Source organism: Vidua chalybeata, chromosome Z (assembly GCF_026979565.1).
Source record: "Vidua chalybeata isolate OUT-0048 chromosome Z, bVidCha1 merged haplotype, whole genome shotgun sequence".
Taxonomy (NCBI): Eukaryota; Metazoa; Chordata; class Aves; order Passeriformes; family Viduidae; genus Vidua; species Vidua chalybeata.
Window position 1 is genome coordinate 12,633,122 of NC_071570.1, and position 26,484 is coordinate 12,659,605.

General features: G+C 41.3%; 1 protein-coding gene and 1 long non-coding RNA gene across 4 annotated transcripts in view; one reads left to right on the plus strand and one right to left on the minus strand.

The window, feature by feature from the left end:
- Positions 1–5,388: 5,388 nt before the first annotated feature.
- On the minus strand, positions 5,389–15,980 carry LOC128782304 (uncharacterized). The gene is made up of 3 exons (XR_008428718.1): positions 15,442–15,980; positions 14,288–14,360; positions 5,389–5,620 (listed from the first exon to the last, which is right to left on the minus strand). It is a non-coding gene; the product is annotated as an uncharacterized LOC128782304 (long non-coding RNA).
- Positions 15,981–16,086: 106 nt separating this feature from the next.
- Positions 16,087–26,484, plus strand: part of TUT7 (terminal uridylyl transferase 7) — a 33,891-nt gene continuing 23,493 nt past the window's right edge. For 2 of the 3 annotated variants that reach the window (XM_053931329.1, XM_053931331.1), the window contains exons 1-7: positions 16,087–16,178; positions 18,068–18,581; positions 22,731–22,906; positions 23,436–23,552; positions 24,283–24,460; positions 24,959–25,047; positions 25,975–26,026. In XM_053931329.1, the coding sequence (XP_053787304.1) occupies positions 18,086–18,581; positions 22,731–22,906; positions 23,436–23,552; positions 24,283–24,460; positions 24,959–25,047; positions 25,975–26,026 (1,108 nt within the window). In that variant the 5' untranslated portion in view covers positions 16,087–16,178; positions 18,068–18,085. Of the gene's footprint in view, positions 16,179–16,409; positions 16,937–18,067; positions 18,582–22,730; positions 22,907–23,435; positions 23,553–24,282; positions 24,461–24,958; positions 25,048–25,974; positions 26,027–26,484 lie in introns of those variants that run through there. The other variant, XM_053931330.1, reaches the window with a different exon arrangement.

Below are 26,484 nucleotides of genomic sequence, written 5' to 3' on the forward strand. Positions count from 1 at the left end.
AGGAGGCTCATCCCAGACAAAAGGCTGCTTGTTGCACCCCTGTTTTCTCCATCATCCAGCTGCCTGCGCTGGCCATACCCCTGTTCAACCTCGTTAACTAATGGGAAATGTGACAACTTCACATCCTTTTTACTGCCCAAGTACCTGTCACCTCAGGGCCTCAGAGGTCTTCCACCCCTCCCAGACATAAAGTGTGCAACTTTGCCCATGTTCCTAAAAAAACATCACTACAAAACTTGTCTGCCCACATTGTCTGGCCACAAAGAGTTATCTTGCTTTCACCCACAGGGAAGTAAAATTCATTTTTGCCTGTGCTACACAGAAGCCTTAAACTACTTGGAGTTTATTTGTAATGTTGGCTCACTGTTACTTGCCACAAAGGAACCCTTAAAGGAAGAACCAATTTTCTCCAGACTAAGGGCAAATGTACTAGTACATATATCAAACATCCATCAGTGTACTGTGGAACAACTTGCATCTCTAATTTTGGCAACCAAACTCCTTACACACTTTCTTGGGAACTATAAACAGCAATATACATCAATATGTTCAGACAGAACCTCATTGTTTCTTTCTAAATAATCCTCTAATCCACATATCTAGTGACCCAACATTAGAAAGACAATCTTAAACCTTTTGGCTTAAGACTGTCCACTTTCCTAGCTTCCCCATTTGAGAAATATCTTCTTACATTCACATTCCTCATATACTCAAGGGGCTTTTTAAACTTGCCTAAATACAAATAACTTGATGCATATGAAAAGATAATACAATATATTTCTAACACTGGATGGTCCATAACACTGGACAATGCATATTTTGAAAGGAACAAAAAAAAAAAGTCGAATTAGTTTTTTATGTATTATTATTGTCCTGCTTCCTTTAGAGGAAAGGCAGACTTTTCCCACATAAAGATAATGTGCCTCCACTGCTTGGAAAACCATGCCATAACAATGCTAACAATTCCTTAAATGCCAAAATTATGTAGTTAAGGCTGACTGGAACTAAACCTGCATTTCCTTATGTCTACTGCCCTCTTAAGGATACATATACTTGCAAGGGGAAACTAGTCCAAAGATGTTACCTTATTCAGTAGTTCTCTTTATTCCTTGACCTACTGCTTGTTAAGAGAGTGGATCTCATAAGTGAAGTGACGATTGACAGACATCTTGGCCACAGACACCATGAAGTGATTGAGTTTAAAATCTGTGTTGAGAGAACCTAGAGTGCCAGCAAACCCTTAACTCTGGACATGAGGAGAGCAGACTTCAGGTTGCTCAGGGAATTAGTAATCAGGTCCCAGGGGAAAATGTTTTTGAAGTGTTGACATCCATCAGTACTGGTCACTTCTTAAACATCACCTCTTTTAAGAGCCATCTCCAACTGTAACCGGTCAAGCTGGAGAGGCAGAGAACCAGCTTGGCTAAGCAAGAATGTTCTCTTGGAAATATGGCAAAAAAGGAAGGTGTGTGCCCAGTGGAATCAAGGTCAAGTGACATAGGAAGAACAGAGAGATGATGCTTGCCACTTCAGGGAGAAAATTGATGCAGTTCTCTGGTGGGGGTAGGCAGTCTTTGCCCAGCTTGGTGGGGAGATGGTTGTGGTTCTGAGTACTTGACTGCTCCTGCTCAGGAGCTCGGTGCTGCTGCGGAATTCTCCTTGCTGCCTGTCCGTGAGCCTACTGCTTGCAGGAGCTGCTAGTTGACTGTGACTTTCCAGCATCCACCATTGCCGGGAGATGCTCACCATTGGCATGAGTGTTTCAGGGGAAGACTGCCCGCCTTGCTCCATCTCTCTATCCAGAGAGAGGGTCCCTGCCTGATTGACTGGAACATCAGCAGCTGCCTTTGCTAGGATACCCACAATGTACATGTGGGAATTTCTTTTATTGCTTTGTCGTTGTTGTTGCTTGCTCTGTCTTCTTACATACATACATATAAATTTTCTAGTAAAGAACTGTTATTCCTTTTCCCATATTTTTACCTGGAAGCCCCATAATTTTGAAATTATAATAACAATTTGGAGGGAGAGGATCATCATTCCAAGATGGAATGGAAAGATTCCTGCCTTCCTTGGCAGACACCTGTCTTTTGAACCTCTGCCTGATACAAAGGGCATAGGAAAATGCAAATTTCTGAAGCTTCCTGCATAAAGAACAATACCAGAAGAGGCAAAGAACCCAGATAAAGAAGCTCCTCTGTCTCCAAGCCTATCAAGACTGACAGATGTACTCAGATAAGCACCAAAAGACCGAAAGCACACACGCAGAGAGGAAAGGTTCAAAAGTTCAATCATGAGGAAGACCACAATCTTCAGCCTCAGGACCACCGAGAGACCCCCGTACGACCACCACAGCAAACCACGCGTGCCCAGAAGGGCGTGGACTTATTTAGCATGAGAGGCGAGGACAGGCAGGACCAGGGGTTGAATATGCATGAAAAACTTGTGCAATGTATTGCATATGGAACATCTTTGGGAATAAAGGTGTGGGTCAGACTGAGGCTCAGGGCACAAGTTTTGGAGAGCTATCTCACTTGTGTCGGGTGCTGACATACATACCCACTTCATAACTACCCCAGGTTGTGGAGTCTATTTATTTATTCCGCGTATGGCTTCAGGGCAACCCTGGATGTATAGACTGGGAAATGAGATGCTGTAAGCAGTGCCATGGAAAGGCACCTGGGGGTCCTGGCAGGTTGAACATGGGTCAGCAGTGCCCTGGCAGCCAGGAGGGCCAACCCTGTCCTGGGGTGCATCAGGCACAGCATGGCCAGCCAGGCAAGGGAGAGGATTGTTCTGATCTACTCTGAGCTGGGGCAGCCTCACCTCGAGTGCTGGGGGAAGTTCTGGGCAACACAATATAAGAAAGAGAGTAAACTATTAGAGAGTATCCAAAGAATGGCAACAAAGATGGTGAAAGGCCTTGAAGGAAGCCGAGGCCACTTGATCTGCTGAGCCTGGAGAAGAGGAAACTGAGAATAGACTCATTGCAGTTACAACTTCCTCAGGAAGTTTCCATCAGGAAGGAAAGAGGAGGGGCAGGCACTGATCTCTCCTCTGTGTTGACCAGTGACAGGACCCAAAAGAGTGGCCCAAACCCATAGCTGGGGAGGTTTAAGTTGGATGTTAGAAAAAAGGTTCTTCACCCAGAGTGTGGTTGGGCACTGGAACAGGCTCCAGGGAAGCAGTCAGAATACCAGCCTGACAGAGTTCAAGAAGTGTTCAGAAAATGTTACCAGGCACATGGTGTGACTCTTGGGAATAGTGCTGTGCAGGGCCAGGAGCTGGACCTGATGATTCTTGTGAGACCCTTCCAATTCAGCTTATTCTGTGGACTTGTGACCTCCAAAACCGGCTTTCTTCAATTTTCTTAGCTATATCCTCTTGCCCAATCTGAAATGTTTTCAGGGTAGAGTTGGGGGACTTTGGATATTTACATTAGATTTTCAGGCATCCAACAGCCCCAGCAGAAAGCAGTGCTTGTTCACACTGGACACTACTGAAAACCCTCCACATTCCACTCAGGCACAAGGAGGGCATCCATCCTCCAAGAGGTCTGCAGCAAAAATCCCATCTTTCCCTGTTTATCCAGAGTGGCCAGAGACAGAAGCTACAGCTGTAGTGGCACACACTGTGTGCTGTCCCACCAGAGAGGCTGAGTGCAACAGGATAAAGCACAGGTTCTTCTGTGATCCCACGGGCACCACTTCCAACACAGCTCTCTTCATATACACCTCCACTGTGCAGCTACACAAGATACTAAAGATACTGTCCAGAACTGAGTCATTTGCTGGGTCTTGTCCTACCATGTAACTGTTATCGTCAGTGCTTCAAAAGTGACTTTTGGAAGTAAAACATGGGAATCCTTCCCCCAGAAAGAACAATATTACAGAGCCATATTCTCTCTCATCTGCTTGTAGCTTTTCACTTTTAACAACACATATTACAAAAGAACAACTCTAACAAGTTTACCTGAAAACTTAAGCAAGCATTTTCAGTTTAAATACGTAAAGATAACACATGGGTCTGAAGATAACACATAGGCAGCCTGATTTTAGAAAAACTAAGGACCATCACTGAATCCCAGAAGTACTGAATTGAAGGAAGATCAATATTTTTGACTACACAGAGTGCACAACTTTGAGTTTTACTGCCCAGTTGTTACAGGCAAGCAACTTGAGAAAATATAGGTGTAAAAGGGACTTTGGCTGACTGCTGATTCATGGTTGTTTTCTAGTTTTAAAGTCAATAGAAATGCATCAGTTCTAAAGAACTGAGTATCTGACTCCTCATGTTTACATATTCATATATACACTCATGTATGTAAGTACATGTACATAGGCTGTATTTACTGAAAGCATTTAATTCTTTTTACAAGGAAATGCTTCTTATAAACAGTAAATTAGAGAAGACAAAACTATCTATACAACAAGAAATTTGCACAATGAGCAACTTGTTATGTTCTGGATCTGTAATTTATTATAATATTCAAAAAATCCATTAACCTGGGAACTAAAAAACATGTGGGAGTTGTAAAACTATCCACTTAATAAAAGACTTACAATGTTTTTAGCTAACTGAGGAACTGCGATTTAGGTTGATGGAAAGAATTATTGCTTAATATTTTCCATAATGTCAGCAATCTTGTCAAAATCCCCTGGTTGCTCTGAGAGTAGGAGACATCTGTTTTACGGGGTGAGCAGGCATATCCTGGAATGTCTGCCATCAGTGAGCATCACAAACAGGCTTCATTATCCTTTCACATGTTGAGCCTGGTTTACACTTCACAGTGGCATGGAAAAATCACATAGTCTGCTTATGCCAGCAGAAGCTTTGTTGTAGTCCTACAATCCTACAGATTACAAAGTGCCCTTGCCAGCATCCTTTAACTCATATGGTGAAAAATTGCAGGCTGTACCAGCACATGAACCATTTTGCCTTTTCCACTGCACCACAGGTTTGACATGTAACTTCCATCAGGAGGATTTGCCTGTGTAGCTGTCTCTCCTTGTAGCTTGAAGGTTGTGATCTGTGGTGCAGTCCAGTTAGAGGTTATTTCCTGGTGGGCCCAATGGTTTCATACTGGAGCCATTACTGTTTGGTATTGTCACGAATGACTGGGACACTGGTACACAGCGTGCCCTTACCAAGTCTGCAAACAGTACAAAACTGTGAGGAGAGGCTGATATGCCAGAAGGTCCTGGACAGCCTGGAGCAACTGGGTCACAGGAACCTCATGAAGTTCAACCAAAAAAGTGCAAAGTCTTAACCCTGGGGAGAAACTTCTGGTGAAGGTACATGCTGGGTTCTGAACTGGCTGAAAACCAGCTCTGCAGAGAAGGGACTGGTGGTCTTATGCACACCAAATTGGCTCCAAATCAACAGTTTGAAGCAAAACATGTCAGCAGCTTCTGGAAATTACATTACATGCAGGCTGATGTGATCCTTTCCCTCTACTCAGGCCTAGTGAGATATATCGAGGCTCCACCCAGTTCTGGGCTCCTCAAAACAAAAAGAAGCATGATCAGATTGAAGTCAGTCCTACAGAGGGACATAAAGATGATGAAGGGACTGCAGCATCTTTCATACAGGTAGAGGGTGAGAGAGCTGGCCTCTTCATCTGTGGAAGAATCAAGGGTATTTCATCAGTGTACATAAGTACACAATGTGAGAGTGCAGAGCTGACAGAGCCAGGCTCTATTCAGTGATGCCCACCAAGAGGACAAGTAATCATGAGCACAAATTAAAATACTAATTTCCATCTGAAAGTATTTTTTTACTGTGAAGGCAGTTAAAGTCTGACACAGATTGCCCAGAGGGGACACAGCATCTCAATACTTTGAGATACTCAAAATCCAACTGGATGTGTTCCTCTGTAACTTGCTCCAAGTTACTCTGCTTGACAGAGATTTATAGACTGGGGAATCTCAAGATGTCCCCTCCAAACTCAGCCCTTCTGCAATTCTGTGACAGTAGTATTGACAAACCTTTGGAACTACACTGAAGTTTATAGATCCATGTCGCTGGACAGATATGTCTTCTAACTCTACCTACATGAACTGAAGGTGTTACCCCTTCAATTTAAGAGATTTTTCATCACGACTTTTATTTCTCAAATTCTTAATTTTATAACAGATATAGGCATGTCTTCTGTCTGAGGTAAGTGACTCACTTCTGAGGAAAAAATCAGATACAGAGGTCTTCTAGAGCTTTTTAAGATCATGATAGTTAGCTAAATATGTTTCACCTGCCTCTCATACAGTCTCTGTACTTCAGAGTAAAGAAACACCATTAGAATAAGAAAGTCTTTCTCAGAATGGTAAACTGTTGTAATGTATTCTCTTAGATTCTACTGACTCAGAACTCTTGGATGCGGCACATGCTAGCTGTAATCTTGTGATCCAGAGGAATGGCAGCCTGGGAGGGCAGGCAAAGCAGAGATTGTACAGAAATTGTGGCAAAAGACTCTACTTACTAGACTAGTCTGAAGCCTGTGCTCCCATTTCCCCCGACCATGCATTGTCCTTATCCAGACCAGCTAAGTTTTTAACCATGCTTTATTACTGCACTTTCATTTCACTGCAAAAGCATGTCTTTACATCACATATTCATGGGTGGTTTGAGCTGTAATTTTTCAGCAATTTTTTGAATCTGCTGCCATCTAGTGAGCAGATATCCATTTGAAATGCATGGGTTTTGCAGACAGCAGTGGTTTTAACTTCTAGGACATGAAGGATTTTGTTCTCTCTCCCTCCATATTAAGGTGTAGCTTGACCAACCTGATCTCTTTCCATGAAGAGGTGATGCACTTCGGTTGAGGGAAGAGCTGTGGCTATCTATGGACTTTAATAAAGACTTTAACACGATTTCCCAAGGCATTCTTGGCTGATGTCTTAGATAGGTACACTGTACACTGCATTAAAAACTGGCTGGGCCCACAGGGTGTTTGTGAGTCATATCCAGCTGGCATCCTGTCACTATTGGGCTCCTCATGGCTCAGGGTCAGGGTCAGTCCTATTTAATGTCTTTGTCAATTATTTGGATGAAGAGATTAGGTGCACCCTCAGTCAGTTGACACCAAGATGGGTGAGACAGCTGACCTGCTGAAGGGCTGGAAGGCTCTACAGAAGGATCTGGACAGGCTGGATCATGGGCTGAGGTAAACTGTATAAGGTTCAATAAAGCAAAGTGCCGGGTCCTGCCCTTGGGTCACAACAACCATATTCACTGCTACAGGCTTGGGGCAGAAAGGCTGGAAAGCTGCCTGGTGGAAAAGAATCTGGGGCTCCTGGTCAATAGCTAGCTAAACATGAGCGAGCCCATGCCCAGGTGGCCAAGAAGACCAATGGCACCATGGCTTGCATCAGAAATAGTGTGGCTAGCAAGACCAAGGCAGTGATCGTCCCTCTGTACTGGCACTGGTGATGCCACACCTCAAGTACTGTATTCAGTTTTGAGCCCCTCACTGCAAGAAATTCATTGAGGTGCTGGAGCTTGTCCAGAAAGGGAAAAGGAGCTGATGAAGGGTCCAGAGCACAAGTTCTGTGAGGACTTGAGCAGCTGAGGGAGCTGGGGGTCTTTAGCCTGGAGAAAAGGAGGGTCAGATTAGACCCTATGACTCTCTACAGTTGCCTGAAAGGAGAGTGGGTGTACCCAGATGAAGGTTGGTTTACTCTCCCAGGTAACAACAGGAGGAAATGACCTCAAGTTGCACCAGGAGAGGTTTAGATTGGATAGCAGGAAAAATTGCTTCACTGAAAGGGTAGCAGCCCTGGAATGGGCTGCCCAGGGAAGTGGTGGAGTGACCACCCCCAGAAGTATCTAAAATACATGTAGATGTGACATGATTTAGTGGTGAGCACAGTGGTATGGATTAACAATTAGACTTGATGATCTGAAAGGTCTTTTCCAAATACAAGGATTCTATGTATTCTAAAATTCTTTTCTTGTTCAAGGGAGAAGGTACTCATACCACCACACAAAGCATGCAACCCTGTAGTTCTTCCTGCATGATAAAGAGACAGGACATGTGGAAGTGGGACACTAAACCTACTTGGAGACTAGGGGTACTGTAAGGAAAAGCAACAGCCAAAAAGCATTCACCCAGAACAATTACTGTACCTGTGTCTGTTGAGCCAAGTAGAAGAGTTGATTGTACTTTTGACCCTGATTAAGGGACTTCCATTTTGCAGTTCCAAAAATCAAGCAATAAAGACCCCAACCAGGAACAAAGAGGACTTGCCTTCAGCCAGGCAGAGGACAACTGGTTTTACTGGACTGTATGCATTTGATGGCCTGTAACATCAGCCCCACAGGAGTCTAAAGCTCTACTGGACACTGGTGCACAGTATACAGCAAAACCACCAGTTACAAAGAGGCACAATCTGTCTCTAATTCTGGAGTGATGCAAGGATCCTGAGAACTGCCCATGTTGGAGGCTGAGGCAACCCTATCTTTCAAGCAACAATTCTGACCAGCTCAGACAACCAATTTGTCCTTGCCATAGAATACCTCAGGAGAGAAAAAGGACCCAAAAGGGTACCAGTGAGCTTTTGGTATAGCTGCCTTGAGTACAGAGAAGATTAAATAGCCGTCTACTTTGCCTGGTCATTCAGAGGATCCTTCCATTGTGGGGTTGCTGCAGGTTAGAGAACAGCAGGTGTTAGGACAATGCATCAGCTATAGTAATGAACCAATAAAGACTCTGTGGTTCCCATGCATAACCCGATCCAGTGACTGGAGCGTCAAGGAGTCATCAGTAAGACTCATTCACTTTTTAATAAGTCCCTCTAGGTCAGAGCAAAAATGTAACAGAAAGTAGAGGCTAACAGTGGACTGCCATGTCTTGAATGATGCCACACTGCTACTGTGTGGTGCCCTATCAGACATACTAGAACTCCAGCAGGAACTGGGGCCAAAGGCAGCCAAATGATATGCAATCACTGACACCACTAATCCATTTTCTTGATCCTTTTGACAGCAGAGTGCAAGCCACAGTTTGTTTTTACGTGGAGGGGTATCCAATACATTTGGTATCAACTGCTCCAAGGATAGAAACACAGGCCTACCAGCTGATACAGATAGATCTCGCCTGGACTCAAAGTGAGGCTCCTGAAGACATGCAATATATTAATGACTTTCTTGTGTGGGGCAACACAGACAAGGAAAAGTATGAGAAGGGGAGAACATTGATGCCAATTCTCTTGAAAGTGGGTTTTGCTATGAAACAAGGTAAGGTCAAAGTACTTGCACAGGAAATCCAGTTTGCAGGAATAAAATGGCAAGATGGGCATCATCATGTCTCAATAGATGGATCAATAAAATAGCACCTATGTTTTCACAAACTAATAAAAAAGAAATACAAGCTCTTGGGTGTTGGGGGTTTCTGGAGAATGCATATTCTGGGTTACAGTCTGATTACAAGCCCTCTCTATCACGTGGCCCATAAGAAAAACAACTTTGAATGGGGTCTTGAGCAGCAGTAAGCCTTTTAAGCCTTTGAACAAATCCAGTAGGAGATAGTTCATGCATTACAACTGCGGCCAGTCTGAAGAGGACAAGATGTTAAAAATGTGCTCATACCTCAGCCATGGTTAATGGCCATACATGGAGGCTCTGGCAGAAAGCTCTTAGAGAGACTCACAGTTGACCCCTAGGGTTTTGAAGCCAGGGATGAGGATGTCAAGGCCATTGCACTCCAGCTGAAAAAGAAATACTAGTAGTCTATAAAGCAATTTGAGCCACCAGTTGGTAATGAAGCACAGTACCTTCTGGTGCAATTTTGATTGCCCATGCTCTTCTGAATGTTCAAAAGGAGACTTTCCTCTACACATCACGCAACTGATGTGACAAGACTAAGTGGGTCACACTGATGATTCAATGAGTTTACATGGGAAGCCTTAACCACCCAGGAAACCTGGAAGTGATCATGGAGTGCACAGAGGGCCAAAATTTTGGAGTGTCACTAGAGGAGGTGACTCATGCTTAATAGACCCCACTGTAAAATAAGTTATCAGAAAATGAACCAATAAGCCTTGTTTACAGACAGATCCTGTCATGTTATAGGAAAATATTAAAGGTGGAAAGCTGCTGTGATATATAAGTTGCAGAAACTGCAGATGGACAAGGTAAACTGAGTCAGTCTGCAGAAGAGAAAGCACTCCAGCTGGCTTTAGACACTGCTGAAAAAGAAAAATGACCAGTACTTTATCTCTGTGCTGATCATGAATTGTGGCAAATGCTCCAGGGGTGGCTATAGCAATGAAAGCATAGCTGGTGGCAGAGCAGAATTAAACCCTTCTGGGCTGTTGAATTGCAGTGAGTTATTGCTGCTCACGTAGTGAACCTGGTTGTAAAAGTACATTATGTAAGAGTTTACGTAGCAAAGAGTCTGCCACTTAAGAACATCAAAACAACGAGCAGGAGGACCAAGCTGCTAAAATGGAAGTGACTCAGATGTATCTGGACTGGGAATATAAGGGTGAACGATCACATATGTCTGATATGATATATCAAAACATATACAAAGAGAAGAAACATACAAATGGGCCCATGATCAAGGCATGGACTTGATCACTGATGCCACTGCACAGGTTATCCATGAATGCAAAGAGTGTGAGATAATTAAACAGGCCAGGAGCTAAAACCTTATTGATATTGAAGATGATGGCTGAACTATCAATACAGGGAAGACTATCAGACTACCATGAACTTGCCATGGAAAGAGTAATCTGCTTACAGTGATGGAAGTGACTATTGAATGGTTAGAAACATACCCTGTGACCCATGCCACTGCCTGGATTATTGTTTTGGGCCTTAAAGAGCAACTTTGGTGGTAACTGAAATAATCAAATCACACAACAGGACTCATTCCAGAAGCAAATTTGTAGCCTGGTCAAGGGGCATGACATCAACCAGGTGATTACATGCACCAGCCCCCAGGAAAGCTGAATGGCTGTTAAAAACTACACTGAGAGTAATAGGTGCTGGGACATTGGGCTGGTATGAAAGTAAACCAGTGGAAGAAATGAAGACCACCCAATTACCTTAAGAGAGATTGCAGATCAGAGTTAAAATTTAATAGAAAGATTACAATAATGCAATAATCCACATTAAAACTGGCTTAGACCCATAAAGTCAGACTACAACCTGGCATCCTGTTGGCCAAGGTGGTGGCCGCAGTCCTATCAAGTGGTGATTGTAGTCCTGTTGAAGTGATGGTTGCAGTCAAAAGTGGTGGTCCTGTGGAAGTTCTGGGCCTCGTCTGGATCTGTCCAGGTGTGATGGGGGTTCAAAGTCCCCAGTTATATATGGTCAGGTTCAAGGGAGAGTATTCAGCACATCCCCTAGGGTGGACAGTTGCACAGTGGGAATGATGTCATCCTGTGAGTCATAGGATATTTTTGGGAATCCTACGGTCCCTAATCCTTTGGTCTAAGTTGGTACAGTGTCCAAGACTGAGCACCAAGATGTTTCCTATTACCATCCGAGTAGCAGTTGCATCTGGACAGTTTACCTTATCTCCTGTTAGTAGGCCCATCAATGTCTTGCCACATGACTCAGAGATAACACTCTCCAGGAGCCAGTTCTGTTTAACAGGTGATTAAGGACACACCTTGTGACTCAGAATAACATCAGCCCATTGTGAGATGCTCCGCCCAGGTGAAGGAGCTAGGCATTCCCACTGGATAAATCCAGGGATTTCTAGACAGAGAGGCAGCCTTTCCACAGGTTTCCAAGAAGACACAGCAACCACATCTGCCACTCCAGGAAGACTACAGCCACTCCAATTTGGACTGCTACCAGCACATTGGCCAAAGGGAGTCAGGTTGTATTCTGACTTTGTCAGTGGTCTTCCTTTTGTATCATTGCATGTATTTTTGTATTTTTTTTTCCCTTTTCCCAATAAATTGTATTTCTGACTTGGAGTCTCTCACTGGTTTTGCTTTCAAACCAGAACATACAGTTATCCGTTATTGTGGTGGTGCCATTGAGTCCACTATGGCCCATCGGCAGAGATGACGCCTTCAGGATCGGTGGGACTGTGCTGGTGTTTCCCCAGAAGGAGTTAGCACTGCACAGTCATTTGTGAAGAAAAAGAAACACTCCCCTTCTCACAGGGTTTGGCTCTTCTCCCTTTTCTCATTTAACACCCAACTTGTGGCCTGAGGTGTCAGCTGGGCATCTAATGGGCATCTACTGAAAATGACCAATCACTAACAGTTTGTCAGAAATGGTGTAGAGGGCAGTAGAATACTCAATTTGATAACACCCACATAGAGCTGAACTGGAATTCTTCTCCAGTAACCAGGACATACATTCAAGCATTGTGAAATATATTTAACAGAAGCCACTTGGCTAGTTAATATTAGAGCATCTGCCACTTGACCTGGCCCTGTTGAATCAAGGTCTCTGTGCACTGTGGAAGAAGAAAAGATCCAAACAGTACATAAGAGAAACTGACTAAAAGAAACAGTTATTCCTTCTTCAGGAAAGGGTAAACTTATTCATGGGATGGCTTTTGCTCAGGGACTTGGTTGGACTTGGTAAATGCAGTAAGATGGGCAAGTGCAATGTGCACCTCAAGGTGATTTAATCCTGAGTGAAAATAATTCACTATTTGAGTTGTAAAATGGCAGTGTTACTCAATACTGGATATCACCACTGCTATGGCTGCAACCTATTGAAAGTATTATAGCACAAACTTCTTGCTGCTAGTAAAGCTAGGGACAAGAGCAGGAATTCAATGTCATATTAAAATTTACAGCCTAGTCCAAAGGGATTAGGGCTGGAAAATTTAATGGATGTACTTTTAAATTGTTGTAAAACATGATTTGAGCTGGGTGTTACAGAAAACCCTACAGCAGAAACTACTTGAAGGATGATGAAGGAATGAATACAATGAGGGATGAATATCATAAGAAGCAGTTGACAGGGAAAGATGTGTGGTAATGTCTTTACAAACAATTTGATGGCTGAGGATATGGGTGTTAATGTCTTTGAAATGGGTCTCAATGCCTCTACCAACTTCAAGCAGCAGGTTTGTTACATAACCCAGTTACATAACCCAGACAGATTGACTCTTGAATTTTACAGTAATAGAGAAATGGGTCCAGACCAAGTGTACTGCAGAACCCAGAAAACCTGAAATTCTGAATTTTGGAGGAAAATGACAGGTTCAAGGGAGGGAACCTGTGCCTTTGTAGCTCCTCAGCCAATGGGGATAGGAAGACAGCAACATGCAGCTGAGAATTTAGGATAAAAGGAGGCTTCATCCTCTAAAACCTCTAGAGAGAAACTGGATGGGGGTATGCCCCAACGGACTCTTTCCCTTTATAAAATAAAGTTGTAGGACTCCTCTGTCTCCTTTGCAGACAGTTTCATAGTGTGCTGCCTTTGGTGCCAAATGACTCCATGCAACATACTACTTTTTCAATCCTGAGTGACCACCATAAAAGATGGAGCACAAAGTCAAACAACAAATAAACACAGTGAGCATTTTGCAGATAATTATGGACTTTTCACAAACATTTTAAGGGGAAGCAGGTGTTTGATAAGGTGGGATCTTAATATGACATAAATGATACGGAATAACTAGTGGAAAATGTTCTAGTTTGGGCAGGAGTAGAGCTAGATTTCTTCATGGTAGCTGGTATGGGGACAATGTTTTGGATGAATGCTAGAAAAAGTTTTGGTAACACAGAGATCTTTTAGTTACTGCTGAGTAACACTTAGCATCAAGGCCTTTTCTGCTCCTCATAATATCTCACCAGCAAGTAGTCTGGAGATGCACAACGAAAAAGACACCGTATTTGGCCAAGTTCTTTTTGGGTGTAAATGGCCATATCCACTGTCTTCCAGAAAATCTCACCATAAAATATCTAGCAGACAGGTTTTCTGATTTATCTGCAAGTGACACAGTCTATCAATGATGAAGACAAAGAGCAACATTGTCAGTGCTTCTAGTAGCTTAGTAGCTTTTCAAGATGGAGGGTGTTCCAACAGTAAAATGCTGATGTGAAGAAGCAGGTATAGGGCGAGGCTCCAAGAGCTGTCTGAGTCACAGTCAAAACAGGAGTCTACCTCAGCTTCCTACCACTTCTGTGCCTGGGCAATCCCACCCCCATTAGCACAAGTATGACAAAAGTATAATCCCAAACTGGCCCAGTTTATCTTACAATGCAATCCTTTATTCCTTGGTGAACAAGCTTTCATAAAGGAAAACAGTATCTTTTCTACAACAGCAAAATAAAACAAAACCTATTTAAAGGATATATAAAATACTTACTTGTTCAAAATGTAGAACAAAATGTCTGCAGCAGATTCAAGATCATACTCAAAAAATTCCAGAGACTACATTTCTAAAAAACAAAAAAAAAAAAATTGTGATGCCCAATTCTGTGTTTGTTCTTTAAGCTCAGTCTTATAATTTATGCGCATCTGGGTGATCTTACTTGATTTAGTGAGTTGTACTCTTTTACTATTTCTCAATTTCTCTCTCTTATTTTATTACTGATAAATTTAGAAAGAGCTGCTAGTTGTCTTTCTCATTTCAGTAGATTTGTATTCTGCATGCTAAGTTTACTTTTTAAAAAAAAAAAAAAACTGACTAATTGCATCTTCATGCTACCTATTTAGGAAAAAATCTCAGTGGATCAAAATTTAGGCTTTCCAAGCAAGAGCATGTGTCTTTAGGACATACGACACTTTTAGCCCATTTCCTCTTATTTTTGTCTGACCATAGAAAATGCTTGTATTTGAGTATACAACAATCAATCTAGTTGAAATTTAAACACAAATCACTGACTTTTATAAAACCAGAGGAATTTTAGTTTCATAAAAATGACAGAAACTTTAGACAGTCTTGCATGGCTGCATTAGTGAGAAACTTTCATCAGACCAAAGATTGTTTGACCCACCACAGCCACTATGACACAAAACATGCTGACCCTGCAGCCACTCAACAATTTTATGGAAGAAGAAGGCAAGACAGGGTTCAGAAACACTTTCATGTTTGGTACCCCAGCCACACCTGCTTACAGCAATTGTTTTGGTAAGATATGCTATCCTTCCATGCCAGGCCCTTACCAGAAAGCATCCTACCAGGAAAGGGTAATAGAGGGAAAGTCAAAAGTAACTTTTGACTGTTAATGCAAAGCACTGGCCTGCAAGTTCCTGTCTTGGAAAGGTACCATAAATTATTCTGGGAAGTTTCTGCAGTTTACCTATCTTCAAAGCCTATATACTTGTACACATTTGCTAAGGAAATTTGAACTGGAATGGGAAGGTGAATTCTTATGAGGGCCACCTCATGAGGCTTATTAAAAGTCCCTCTTTTCCATAAATATGAATGCAAAAGCATGGTAAAAAGAGACCCTTCTCAACAAGCCAGTAAATCAGGTACTTGTTTTCTGGGAGATAACTGCAATGTACATTATTCACCTCTTCAGTGACCAAGAAGGCCAATTGCTTCCTGGCCTGTATCAGCAATAGTGTGGCCAGCAGGACCAGGGCAGTGGTTATCTCCCCGTACCCAGCACTGGTGAGGCTACACCTCAAATCTTGTGTTCATATTTGGGCTCCTCACTGCAAGGACATTGAGGTGCTGGATGGAGCATGTCCAGAGAAGGGCAACGGAGCTGGGCAAGGGTCTGGAGCACAAGTCCTGTGAGGAGCAGCTGAGGGAGCTGGGGGTGTTTAGCTTGGAGCAGGCTCAGAGGAGACCTCTTTGTAGTCTACATCTGCCTGAAAAGAGAGCGCAGCCAGGTGGGGGTCGGCCTCTTTTCACAGGCACCAGGTGACAGGACAAGAGTGCAGAGCCTCAAGCTGAGGTAGGGGAGGCTCAGGTTGTACATCAGGAGTAATTTCTTCACAGAAACGGTGATTAGACGGGGCAACGGCCTGCCCAGCAAGGTGGTGGAGTCACCATGACAGGAAGGAAAGACCAGACGCAATTCGGCCACACACGCTTTCCGGACCCACTGCGAACCGGACCGGCTCCACTTCCGCGTCCGCTCCTGTCCCGCCCCGGCCCGGCCCGGCCCGCCCCGCCGGGCGCGGAGGGCGGGCCCGCGCTGCCGGAAGACCAGGGCGGATCGGTCGCGCTGAGGGAGCAGCGCCGCTTCCGTCGCACCACAATGGCGAGCCCTGGGCGGCAGGCGGGCCGGCGGTAGCGGGCGGTGAGTGCCCTTCTCTTGGCGGCAAGGCGAGGCCTTTCCCGGCGGCGGGCGGTGTCCACCGGCGGCCTGTGCCCGTCGCCCGCTCTTTTGCCTCCCTCTCTTCCTCCCTACGTCTCTCGGTCCCCTCGTGCCGAGCCCTGCCGCGGCCCCTCTGCTCGCGGGCTGTGTCCGGCTGAGGCGGCAGTTTGAGTTATGCTGCGCCACAGTCCCACCACCGGAGTCGGAGCTCGATAGGAGGGGGCTGGGGACCTTCGTTAGCCTGTGGGAGGCCGAGGAGGAGCGAGCCGGGAGCTGCGGTGTGGCGGCAAGGGAGCCCTGACCCACGTAGTGTGTTTCCTGCGCCGGCATCTTAACACCTGCGCCTGGGTACCCCTGGCAACTTGGCTGGCGCTGCCTGACGGTGCTGGCTCCGCAGGCAACCGTGTCCTGCCTATCTGCGACGCCGCTGACCCCCAGGGCAGCCCCCTGCCCACACCAGGCTCGCGCCTCCAGTCCTGGTTGGGAGCCGGAGGCGAACGTAAACTTTGACTTTTCTGTTTCCTTCCCGTGCAGGGAGGTGTCGTCATCTAGCCTGGCGGCAGGGTGTGGGCGTTGCTTCTGGGGATGACTCTAAAACAGGCTGGGTTTAGGTCACTCTGAAATTCGGGTTTGACAGCGTTTCTTGCCTAAAATAGGAAGCAAGTGCACTTCGTGTGTTTGAAACTTTTCTTTCCGCTCTTAGCTATAGCAGCTGCATTTCCAGAGATGTGCATAACTGGGTAAGAATACTGTTCTTTAGGACAGGAATCCTGTTTGTTTTTTCGCTTGTGTGGGACCAAAAAACTATCTTTATCTTAAGAGGGGCATAAACACTAAAAACCTCAGGCCTGTAAAATGCAGGCACTGAGACTTTTAAGAGTGTCTTTATGGCCTGCAGAATATAAAAAAAAAAAGAAAAAAAGTGAGAAATCAGGTACCCTACTCCCATATTAATGGCAATAGAAGGACATTTTGTGATGTTTAGGTGCTTGAAAATGCTCTTTAAGTCTCTTTATCTGCATCCTTAAGTATCTACATGTATTTTGAAAGAGAAGATATTTTTGTTTAGTTGTATCTGTCTATATTTAAATCATAAAATACTCAGTGTTGAGGCAACCACTGCCACTTAACGTGTTTTACACAGTCTCTCCCTGTAATTCCCCTTTCACAGTCACATGGTTTATTGGCAGCATTGAAGTTAGAGCTCTGTGGCAATGTTTTGCAATAAGAACATAGAGGTAACCAAAGAAAGGGGGGGAGTGTGCAAGTAATTCAGTGGTCCAGATGTTTTAGACAACACTATAATAATATGAAATAGGAGTGGTTAATACTGAGTAATGTGAGACCTCACAGTGGTGGACTGCCTAAAATGTGCAGAGAGTACATTGTTTCTAAGTCATTATATGCTACTTGCCTGATAGCTAGATTGCAACTTAGCTTCTGCAGTTCTCTGTCCTCTGATGATCATGATTTTCATTCTTAACAAGGTGAAGAGTGCCTACTGTGGGCAAAGAGGAATATTCTGATATGTAGAATGGCCTTGGGGCCATCCTTGCCTCCTTTTTTGCCTCCTTCAGCCATTCTTTCAAAGCTTTCCTGTACTGAGCTGAGACTGGCGTAGACTCTTAAAATTTTCTATCTGTCCTAAAGACCTTAGGGCCTGCAAAAGCCATAGACCGTCTCTGTATTTTATAAACCACTCATAGGTGTTAAGACATACTAAGAGAAGAGACCTAGCTAAGTTTTGGACTGCCTTTTCTTGCCTTGGTTTAAGCCAGGAATTTGATTGTTGAGATTTCCATAGCAGTTAATATCCAGTGTTCATTCCTTGATTGATTTTAAAATACAGCTTTTAACTTTTTGATTTCTAGGTGGGAATAGCAATAACCATGGGAGATGCTGCAAAACCTTGCTTTGCCAAACAAAATAACGAGCAGGAAATTTTGCATCCAGAAGAATTAAAAGAAAGTCCTTTACAGATAGACTACCAAGTCATGGATGAATATGGAAGTGGCTGTAGCAATAAAATAGATACCAGCCTGCAAAGGAAAAAGGGAACTCCAGGTCATTACGGAAGCAGTCCCAGGCGAGGGCCACAAAGTGTTTTGAGTAGCCCAAATTCACTTAAAAACACAGCTTACAGTCAAGGGTCAAAGTTAAATGATATCCAAAGAGACCAAATGAAGAAGTGGGTATCTGATGACCATCATGGTACTTCTGACACCTGGAGAGAGTACCGTTCTGCTCCCTGGATTCCTGGGCATGGCAGGACAAGAAAGGACTCTTTTCACAAGGTGGAAGGTGCTGGAAACAGAAATGTAAGACGACAACTTCAGGAAGATTTAATGAGCAAAGATGTGCCAGACATGCAGAAAGGAAGTTCTGGTAATCACATATTTCTTTGTTTTTGCATAGCTGTCCAGTAAAGTAGCTTCCTACATGTGGTACTGAAAAGTAAAATTTCAAGATTCACTATTTAAGTAAAAAAGTGGTTTTTTTCTCTCATGTATTACAAGCTATTGACTGCTCTGTACTTATAGCACTTCAGACAAATTGCTACAGCAAATAATACAGAACTTGTTTTTTAGATTATGTTGTCTTTGCAGTTTAGCCTGTGAGTGATAGAAGTAAATAGATTACAGCATCTCTGTAGTGTCCCTGTTTGTTGTTTTCCCTGTACAATTTGATGGAATCTGTCATGGCTGATAAGAAGTCTTTCAATTAAGCTGACAACAGGGTAAGATTTTTGGAGCTACCAATGAGGTCTTTAACAACGTGTCTTAATGAGTATTGAAAGCAGTGCTGTGTCAGTATTGTGAGAACTCAGTACAGCAATAACACAAGTCCAGTTCTTCATACGTTTAACTTCCCTGTGGGCAGTTGGTACTAATAATCAGAGTACAAACCCAAAGCATTGAAATGTCAGGAACAACAGCCTAAGGGAGGGTGAAGTGATGAATACAATAGTATTTTCATGGAATGCAAGTAAAGCAGAAAAAGGAAGTTTAAAATATAGAGAGTGTAACTTGTGTGTGATGCTGCTAACAGGGAATGCCAGTTGACAAGAAATCTGTCTTATTTTATTTAAGAGTGGGAGCCAAAGACAGTAGTGATCAGACCCTCTGCTGAGAAGAAGAGCTATTCTGGTTGATGCTAGGAAGTCCAGCAGTTAAATGTCCTTTCCCTTGATACTAGCTGTCACTAAAAAGATAAACTGCGAACAGGTGCCCAGTGTCTCTTATTGTTAGAAATAAGCTGCACACAGCTCAACCTCACATGAGGAGAGAGTAGAGTGTTTTCACAAGCTTTTTATTCAGTTAAAATTTTCTTTAGTTTCTTCTTTTACTGGATGTAATGAACTTTTTCCTGTGAAACTTCAGGAACTCACTGAAATAGATTTTTGGAACCATTGGCAATCATACTTGAGAACTTAAGGGAAGTGAGTTACTGATTACAGGAATGGACAAGTGTCTCTTAAAAGAAGAATTAAAATAGTATGCAGCTTAAATCTCAGGGGTCAGTTTTGCAACAAATAATATACTGTAAGTATTTGAAAGGTAACAAAGATAAGTAGTAAGTATGCATTTGTTAAGGAGAAGGTATGCCAAGCCCTAATTTATTTATTTAAAATTGTCATCAGTCCCTGTGGACATGGGAAAGGCAGTTAGTAGGTATTGCTTGTACTAGTACTGTACTACTTTGGATACTCCTATGTGACAGTTCTGTAAGTAAATTAGTGGAAAATTGTCTGGATTAAATTAATGTAAGAGGCTTGCAGAACTAATTAGGTAACTATACTCAGAAACTACTAAAGATTTTGTCAGTTAAAATAGTGAGTGAACATCTAGTGAGTGAGTATTTTATTCCGTTCAATGTTTGTTATACTACTGTAATGATGAATGAAGACAACAGACTTATTAATTTTGTGCTCTGAAAATTGAATATGCTGTGGAGCTGGTAGGAATGGAATGCAGAAAAGCAGGAAGGTCAATTAAAATAACTTTGCACAGTTGGAGAAATGACCTACATATAGGATGGAATACAAAGGATATGTAAATGCCATTGTTTAAGGAGGAATATCAGCTGTTCAGATAAAGGAGGAAAAGTTACTATAAAGCAATATTTTTTCGGAGAAGGGTCTGAAATGATAGTGAATCAGAAGATGATAATGAGTAGTCATTATCATGGGGTTGTGAGGCATGAAAAAAGACTCACAGTCTGAAGTACCCCTTTTCCTGAGTTGTCCTCCATCCAGTTTTGGCATTCCACTTGTATGAAAATGGAAGCTGTGCAAAGAAAAGCAAGAAGGTTGTCAAGACATGTAGGAAACAGAAGCTGTTCAAACTGTGAACACTGCCCAATATTTCTGCAAAATGAAGAGGGTAGGGAGGCATAGTAACAATCTTCTGTGTAGGAAGCTATAAAAAGCTCCTACTTTAAAAGCTCCTACTTAGTACTGTAAAAAGCTACTACTGATGTAGTAAACTATATTGTTTCTTTCCAGTAGATAGGACACAAAACAATGGGCCTAAAATTGCGCAAGAAAGGTTCAGATGAGGAATAAAGGGCAAGTTTCCAAAGGTAAAGCTATGGAGGTTCTGGAGAAGTTCATGGGCAGCTCGTGGAAAAGGTACTTGAAGGCCTTTAAGAACAGGTTAGCTGAGCATTGTTCATATTTGACAGTGTTTGTTTCATTCTGCTGTGAAGCACAGGCATGGCATAGCTCACCTCTTGAAGTCTTTTCAGAAATTTTGTGTCAAGTAGTAAAATTACTAAAAATGTTTCTTCTAGCATTTACTTGAAATATTTTGTGCAGTTGTCCTTCTTATTGCCTTCATATCTTTATTGTAGCTCATAAGGAAGTTTATCTCTGAGACACTGTTCTTTAGTACTTGATTCAATCATTAACCTAAAATTAGATTGTCACTATTGTACCTACCAAATATTAGAAGTATTTATTTAGTTTGTAAATTTTTTTAAGCTACTTGTTGGCTACAGAAATAATTGAGAAGATTGAGAAGTAGGTAGTTGTCACAGGCTTTTCTGTGAAAACATTAATATACCTCCAGGTTCTATCCACACTAATTAGTTAAAAAATATGGTGAAACAGATGTGGCACATCTTAGGAATTTGAGCAGAAGCGTTGATGCAGAAATGGAGGACGTGGGGAAGGTTCACAAGCTCAGACTTCTGTTTCTGCTCCCTGGAGATTCCTTTGGAGTACAGCTTCTATTCTACAACCTCTTAGGCCTAAATTCTCTTTATTGCAGCTTAAACTTGTGCTGCTGCTGAAAGAAAGAAATTATATTGTTATCTTTGCCCTGGTACTGTTTACACCACTAATACATGCGTGCTGTATTGAATCAATAACTGGTCACAAATACACAACTCTGTTGTTACCATTTGCCAATTATTAGAGACAAAAATTGTGGTTATGGGAAAGAAATTTTGTAAACTTATTTGGAAGAGGAGTTTATCTGGATTTTTTATTTTGCCTTTTTTAATTACTACATGCCTTTTTTAAATTAAAGCCTCGTGCTATGATAAAAGTTTGGGAGTCTAAGGAAGTTGCATGAACTTTCTTAGAAGAAGGGAACTTTAGACATTACAGGCATTGGGACATCCTGTATAGCTGTACAAGTGAAAGGCAAGGTGTGGAAACCTGATATATATATTTATTCCTGAGATGATTTTTACAGGTATTGGGTTTGGGCCAATAGCAGCTTCTGCTTCAAAATGATGATAAAATTCACTTTGAAGTAGAAGTGGTATTTAGATTGATTTGTTCCAGAGCTTTTGCTGTAAACACAACAAGCTTTTTAAGCATTATTATTATGGCAGTTTTACAGCTTTATTAAAGCAATGTGCACATACTTGGCAAGTCCATTCTTTAGTCTCTGTAGCCAGCGGTGGTGCTTACTTTTTTCCACTTGTTTATTTAATATTGTGAAGGTAGTATGATCCATATACTGGTTTAGCTGAAAGGCAAATTACATTATCACCAGTAATAATCCTTTGTTAATAAATTGTCATACATGAGTTAAACCACAACAGTGCCATATCAGAGTGCTGCTAGGTCTTATAAATCATTCAGATTGGCCTGATCTTTTTAATTCTGTCATACTCGTAGTCTAGCTTATTTGTCTACCAAAGCCTAGCCAGGCATCCGAAAATCTTTGGACATATTCTGTATTTTTGCTGTAATGACACACAGGCATATCTATTGCATTTAGTTCTATTTTTTTTGCCAGTTTTAACAAAGGTATCTAAGTAAGGTAATTTTCTTCAGTGGAACAAATTAATTAGATTTATTTGTAGTTTGGGACAAAGGCACTATAGGTGGTGATACTAATATACACTTATTATTATCTGACTTGCACAGGACAAATTGTGAAACCAAACCAAGTAGGTGAATTGATTGTGCTTTCTTTGATTCTTTTGTAAGTAGAATGTTAATTAAGGAAAACAAATTTTTAAATGCTGTCTGATGCTCTGCAGTTATTTGATGTGTTTACTCTCATAATTCTTTATAAGAAATGAAGAACCTTAGAAAACCAAGAAGACTGAGAAGAATTATAAAAGATGAGTGTGATCATGATGAAGTGGAAGGTCCGGTTATAGATGAATCTGTGCTGTCAGCAAAAGAACTTCTGGGGCTGCAGCAAGCTGAAGAACGATTGAAGCGAGACTACATTTATAGACTGAAGAAGGTGCTGCTGTATTTACTCGTACAGATAGACCTCTCCTATATTTTGTGCATATAAATATATTGTACATGGTACACTTTGAGCAACATCTCTGACTGTAGCTAGAAAGTTTAGTTACAGATATTGCTGTTAATGAATTGTAAAAAGAAGAGGGTTTATCTTTTGGGGCTTTTGCTACAACATTGATAACAGTTCAAGTTCAAAAAATTGGCTGCTCCTTTAGTTCATGGAATGATGTCAGATCTTAATTAAAATGCTGGAGTAGTTGTTTCTTCAATTAATATATTCTTCCATGGGCATTGGGTATTTTCTTGTGTAAAAGATAAGGTGTTAGGTGTGATTGACATGGTATCATTCTTCTGACATTATATTTGATGTGCAAACTTTTTGATGGCAAATAAGAAGTGAAGGAAGATAAAGTGAGTGGGTGTAGCTTTCAGGGTTAGTCCACTGAACTTAGCTAGGGTACTGAATGAAGTGAAAATAATACCTTTATATATTTCAAGGGGTTTTTTTGCTATTTTTATTTTAGCAACCTCGAAGCTACCCATCAGCAAAATATACCTGCAAGTTGTGTGATGTTCTCATTGAGTCGGTAGCTTTTGCTCATAAGCATATTAAAGAAAAAAGACACAAGAAAAGCTTTAAGGTGAGTTTAGCCCAAGAAAAAGTATAAACTAATTTAATGAAACCTTCCTTACCCCACTAAAAATGACGAAATGGCACTGCTTTTAAAACCATTCCACATTTTGTTTTTACCATGTTTCAATATTTTTAAAAACTGTTACATAGTGATACTAATGAAAACAATAAGTTTGGGACCTGGACTTTGCAATGAGGAGTAGTTGGTATGGCAGAATTAGAAGTTATAACCTGTATATCAGAATGAATATTTCAGTTCAGAAATACTGCAAAAATTAAGCACCTGTGGAGTATTACAGATTTGTTTATATGTAAATGAAATAGATTTGTTTTGAGTATAAGCAACAAAATAAGTTCCAGCATAAAATCAATTTTACTTTTTTTTTTAAACATCTTCTTCTTTCTCTGCTTGAAGTGGACCAAATATGTCTTATGCAGATTTTCTATTTCTTCATCTTCAGTTCCTACCTTTGATACTTCATAGGTGATAAAAGAATTGATGATTTTTTTTTTTACATGCCAAATACATGTGTGTGTGTGTGTGTGTGTATATATATATATCTGAACATTACTGAAGCCTCCTGGAGTATCAGATTCTTTATTGCTTCCAATTATCTACATTAGCTGGAAAATTTGTGGTGGTGGTGGTATTACTTGGGATGAGTTTATGGCCTTCATTTCAGCATGTGAAGGAACTCAAGAAGTTCATTAAAACATTGGTCTTGTTATCTTGAAAGGAAAAGCAAGAAGAAAAACTGCTGAGTGCCCTTCCTCCTCCAACGCCTTCCCAGATACAAGCTATCGGTGTTGCTATTGAAAATGTTGTGCAGGAGTTTGGCTTAAATAATGAAGATCTAGAAGAAAGGCTTAACATTAAAACAATGATGGAAAATTTGCTGCGTCAAAAATTGCCAGGTATTTTTTGCAATTTAAGTGCTAGATATGCCAATTTATTAAAAACAAAATAACAACAAAAACTGAACAAACAAAAAAATAAATCAACCAAACAAAAAAAAATCCCCAACAGCTTATGAAATGAAAACTGAATTTAAAACCTTATCTCTCTAAATTCTAAAACAGCATGTTTAGTTACTAGTCTGTTGAACAACTTGATTTAGCAATATAAACCTGTTCCAGACTTAAATTACAATGGTGTTCATGACCCAAACAGGCCTGTAATAAAAAGTGAAGATGAAAAGGATGTGGGAAGGATTTGACCTTCATGATAAGCCTTTACCAACAACAGCACAGAAGGCAGGATTTAGTAACAGTTCTGGGCTGTTGAAGACCTTTCTTCTTTTCTTGTGCTTACCAAAACCAGGTGTAGGTTTAAGATCTATTAACAATGCTGTAGGTAGCTACAGACTTAGAGTTAGGCATAGTGTAAATGAAATATAATTCTTTTTGTTGCAGAGTGTTCATTAAGATTGTATGGCTCCTCCTATAGCAGATTTGGTTTCAAAACTTCAGACTTAAACATAGATACCCAGTTTCCTGCCAATGTAAGTAAGGCCATTTTATTAAGTACGTGTTAGTGGTTTTGAATGTTTGCATCTTCATGTAGATTATATTGTAAATATATTTTATAGTGTGGTTTTATAAAAGCCCATTGGGTAAAACAGAGCCTGTCTGGTCTTAAAATAACATTCTTCACAAAACTGTAGTCATCAGGCAGTGTAATACATCTTTGTGTTTTGTTGAAACTTCTTATGAAAACACTTAAAACATCTGTACTCTAGCAGTCCTCTGAGACAGATGATTATTCATATTCTCTAACAGCTGGAATAAATGACACTTCTGTGTTCTTGTTTCAGTACTGATCCTGGTTTTGTATTGATATATTCACATACGCACATTTTGACTACTAGGTTATATTTGAGCCATGAAACCTTATGGTTATTTATATGTGGAGTAATTTAAGGTTTTTATTCGTCATGTTAATTGTTTTTATGCATCTTTGTGCTTGAACATTGAAAAGTAATTAAGGACATGATTCTGTACTTAAACTTACTGCTGCTGTAGTTGATTTGGCAGTCCTATTATTAGAATTTAACATTTCCTTTAGGAAACCAAGAATTATCTAAGTTCATAACATGCAGAGAATTCTAAAAAGCCATAATTCCAGTCTTTAACATGATGTAAGTCCACTCTGTCAGAATGCAGTCATATTTAAGCACACTGAAACAATAATTCTGCTAGTGGGGGTTTTCTTACCATAATCAAGTCTTTGATAGAGGTAAAAATAACTTTAGGAACAATTACTCCAGGATTATATTTTTTTTCTTCAAAGCAAGCAGAGCTCCTGTTCCTTTTGATGCAACTTAATAATAGAGAAGTACACATAGAGGTGGTTTTAAATTTGAGTTGTAGAAAATCACTTTCTTGACAGGTAGTTGATACAAAAACAGCTTTATTCATTTTATTGACAGATGACTCAACCAGATGTTCTCTTACTTGTGCAAGAAAGTCTCCAGAACAGTGGTAAGAAAAAATTGCTGCCTTCTCAATTTCATTAAACTATTACTGCTTAGTATTGCTGAATTTCACCTCTGCTGAACAGGTACATCACATGCTATTCTTTTTTTAGAAAGATATGAGACTGAATAATACTGCAGAAAAGAATACATTAGGAAAACTACTTTTGGCTTCACATTCAGTGTTATGAGGGCTGAAGGTCTCTTATTTTTGATTTGAGAAATTCCTAGTGGGAGGCTTTCTTCTACATTATAAGTGAAGATGTCATTACACGTGAGGTAGACTCTGCTGTCCTCCCCAGCCTGCTCTATTAGCCATGCATAGTACAGAAAGCAGCCTAAGTTCTTTAAAATGTAACAGAAACCCAGTAATGTACTTTACATTGTGGTCATTACCTGCACATGTCTGTCAGTGCAGGTGCTGGCCATGTACAGATGACTGCATAGAGGCACACGGGGGTTTTT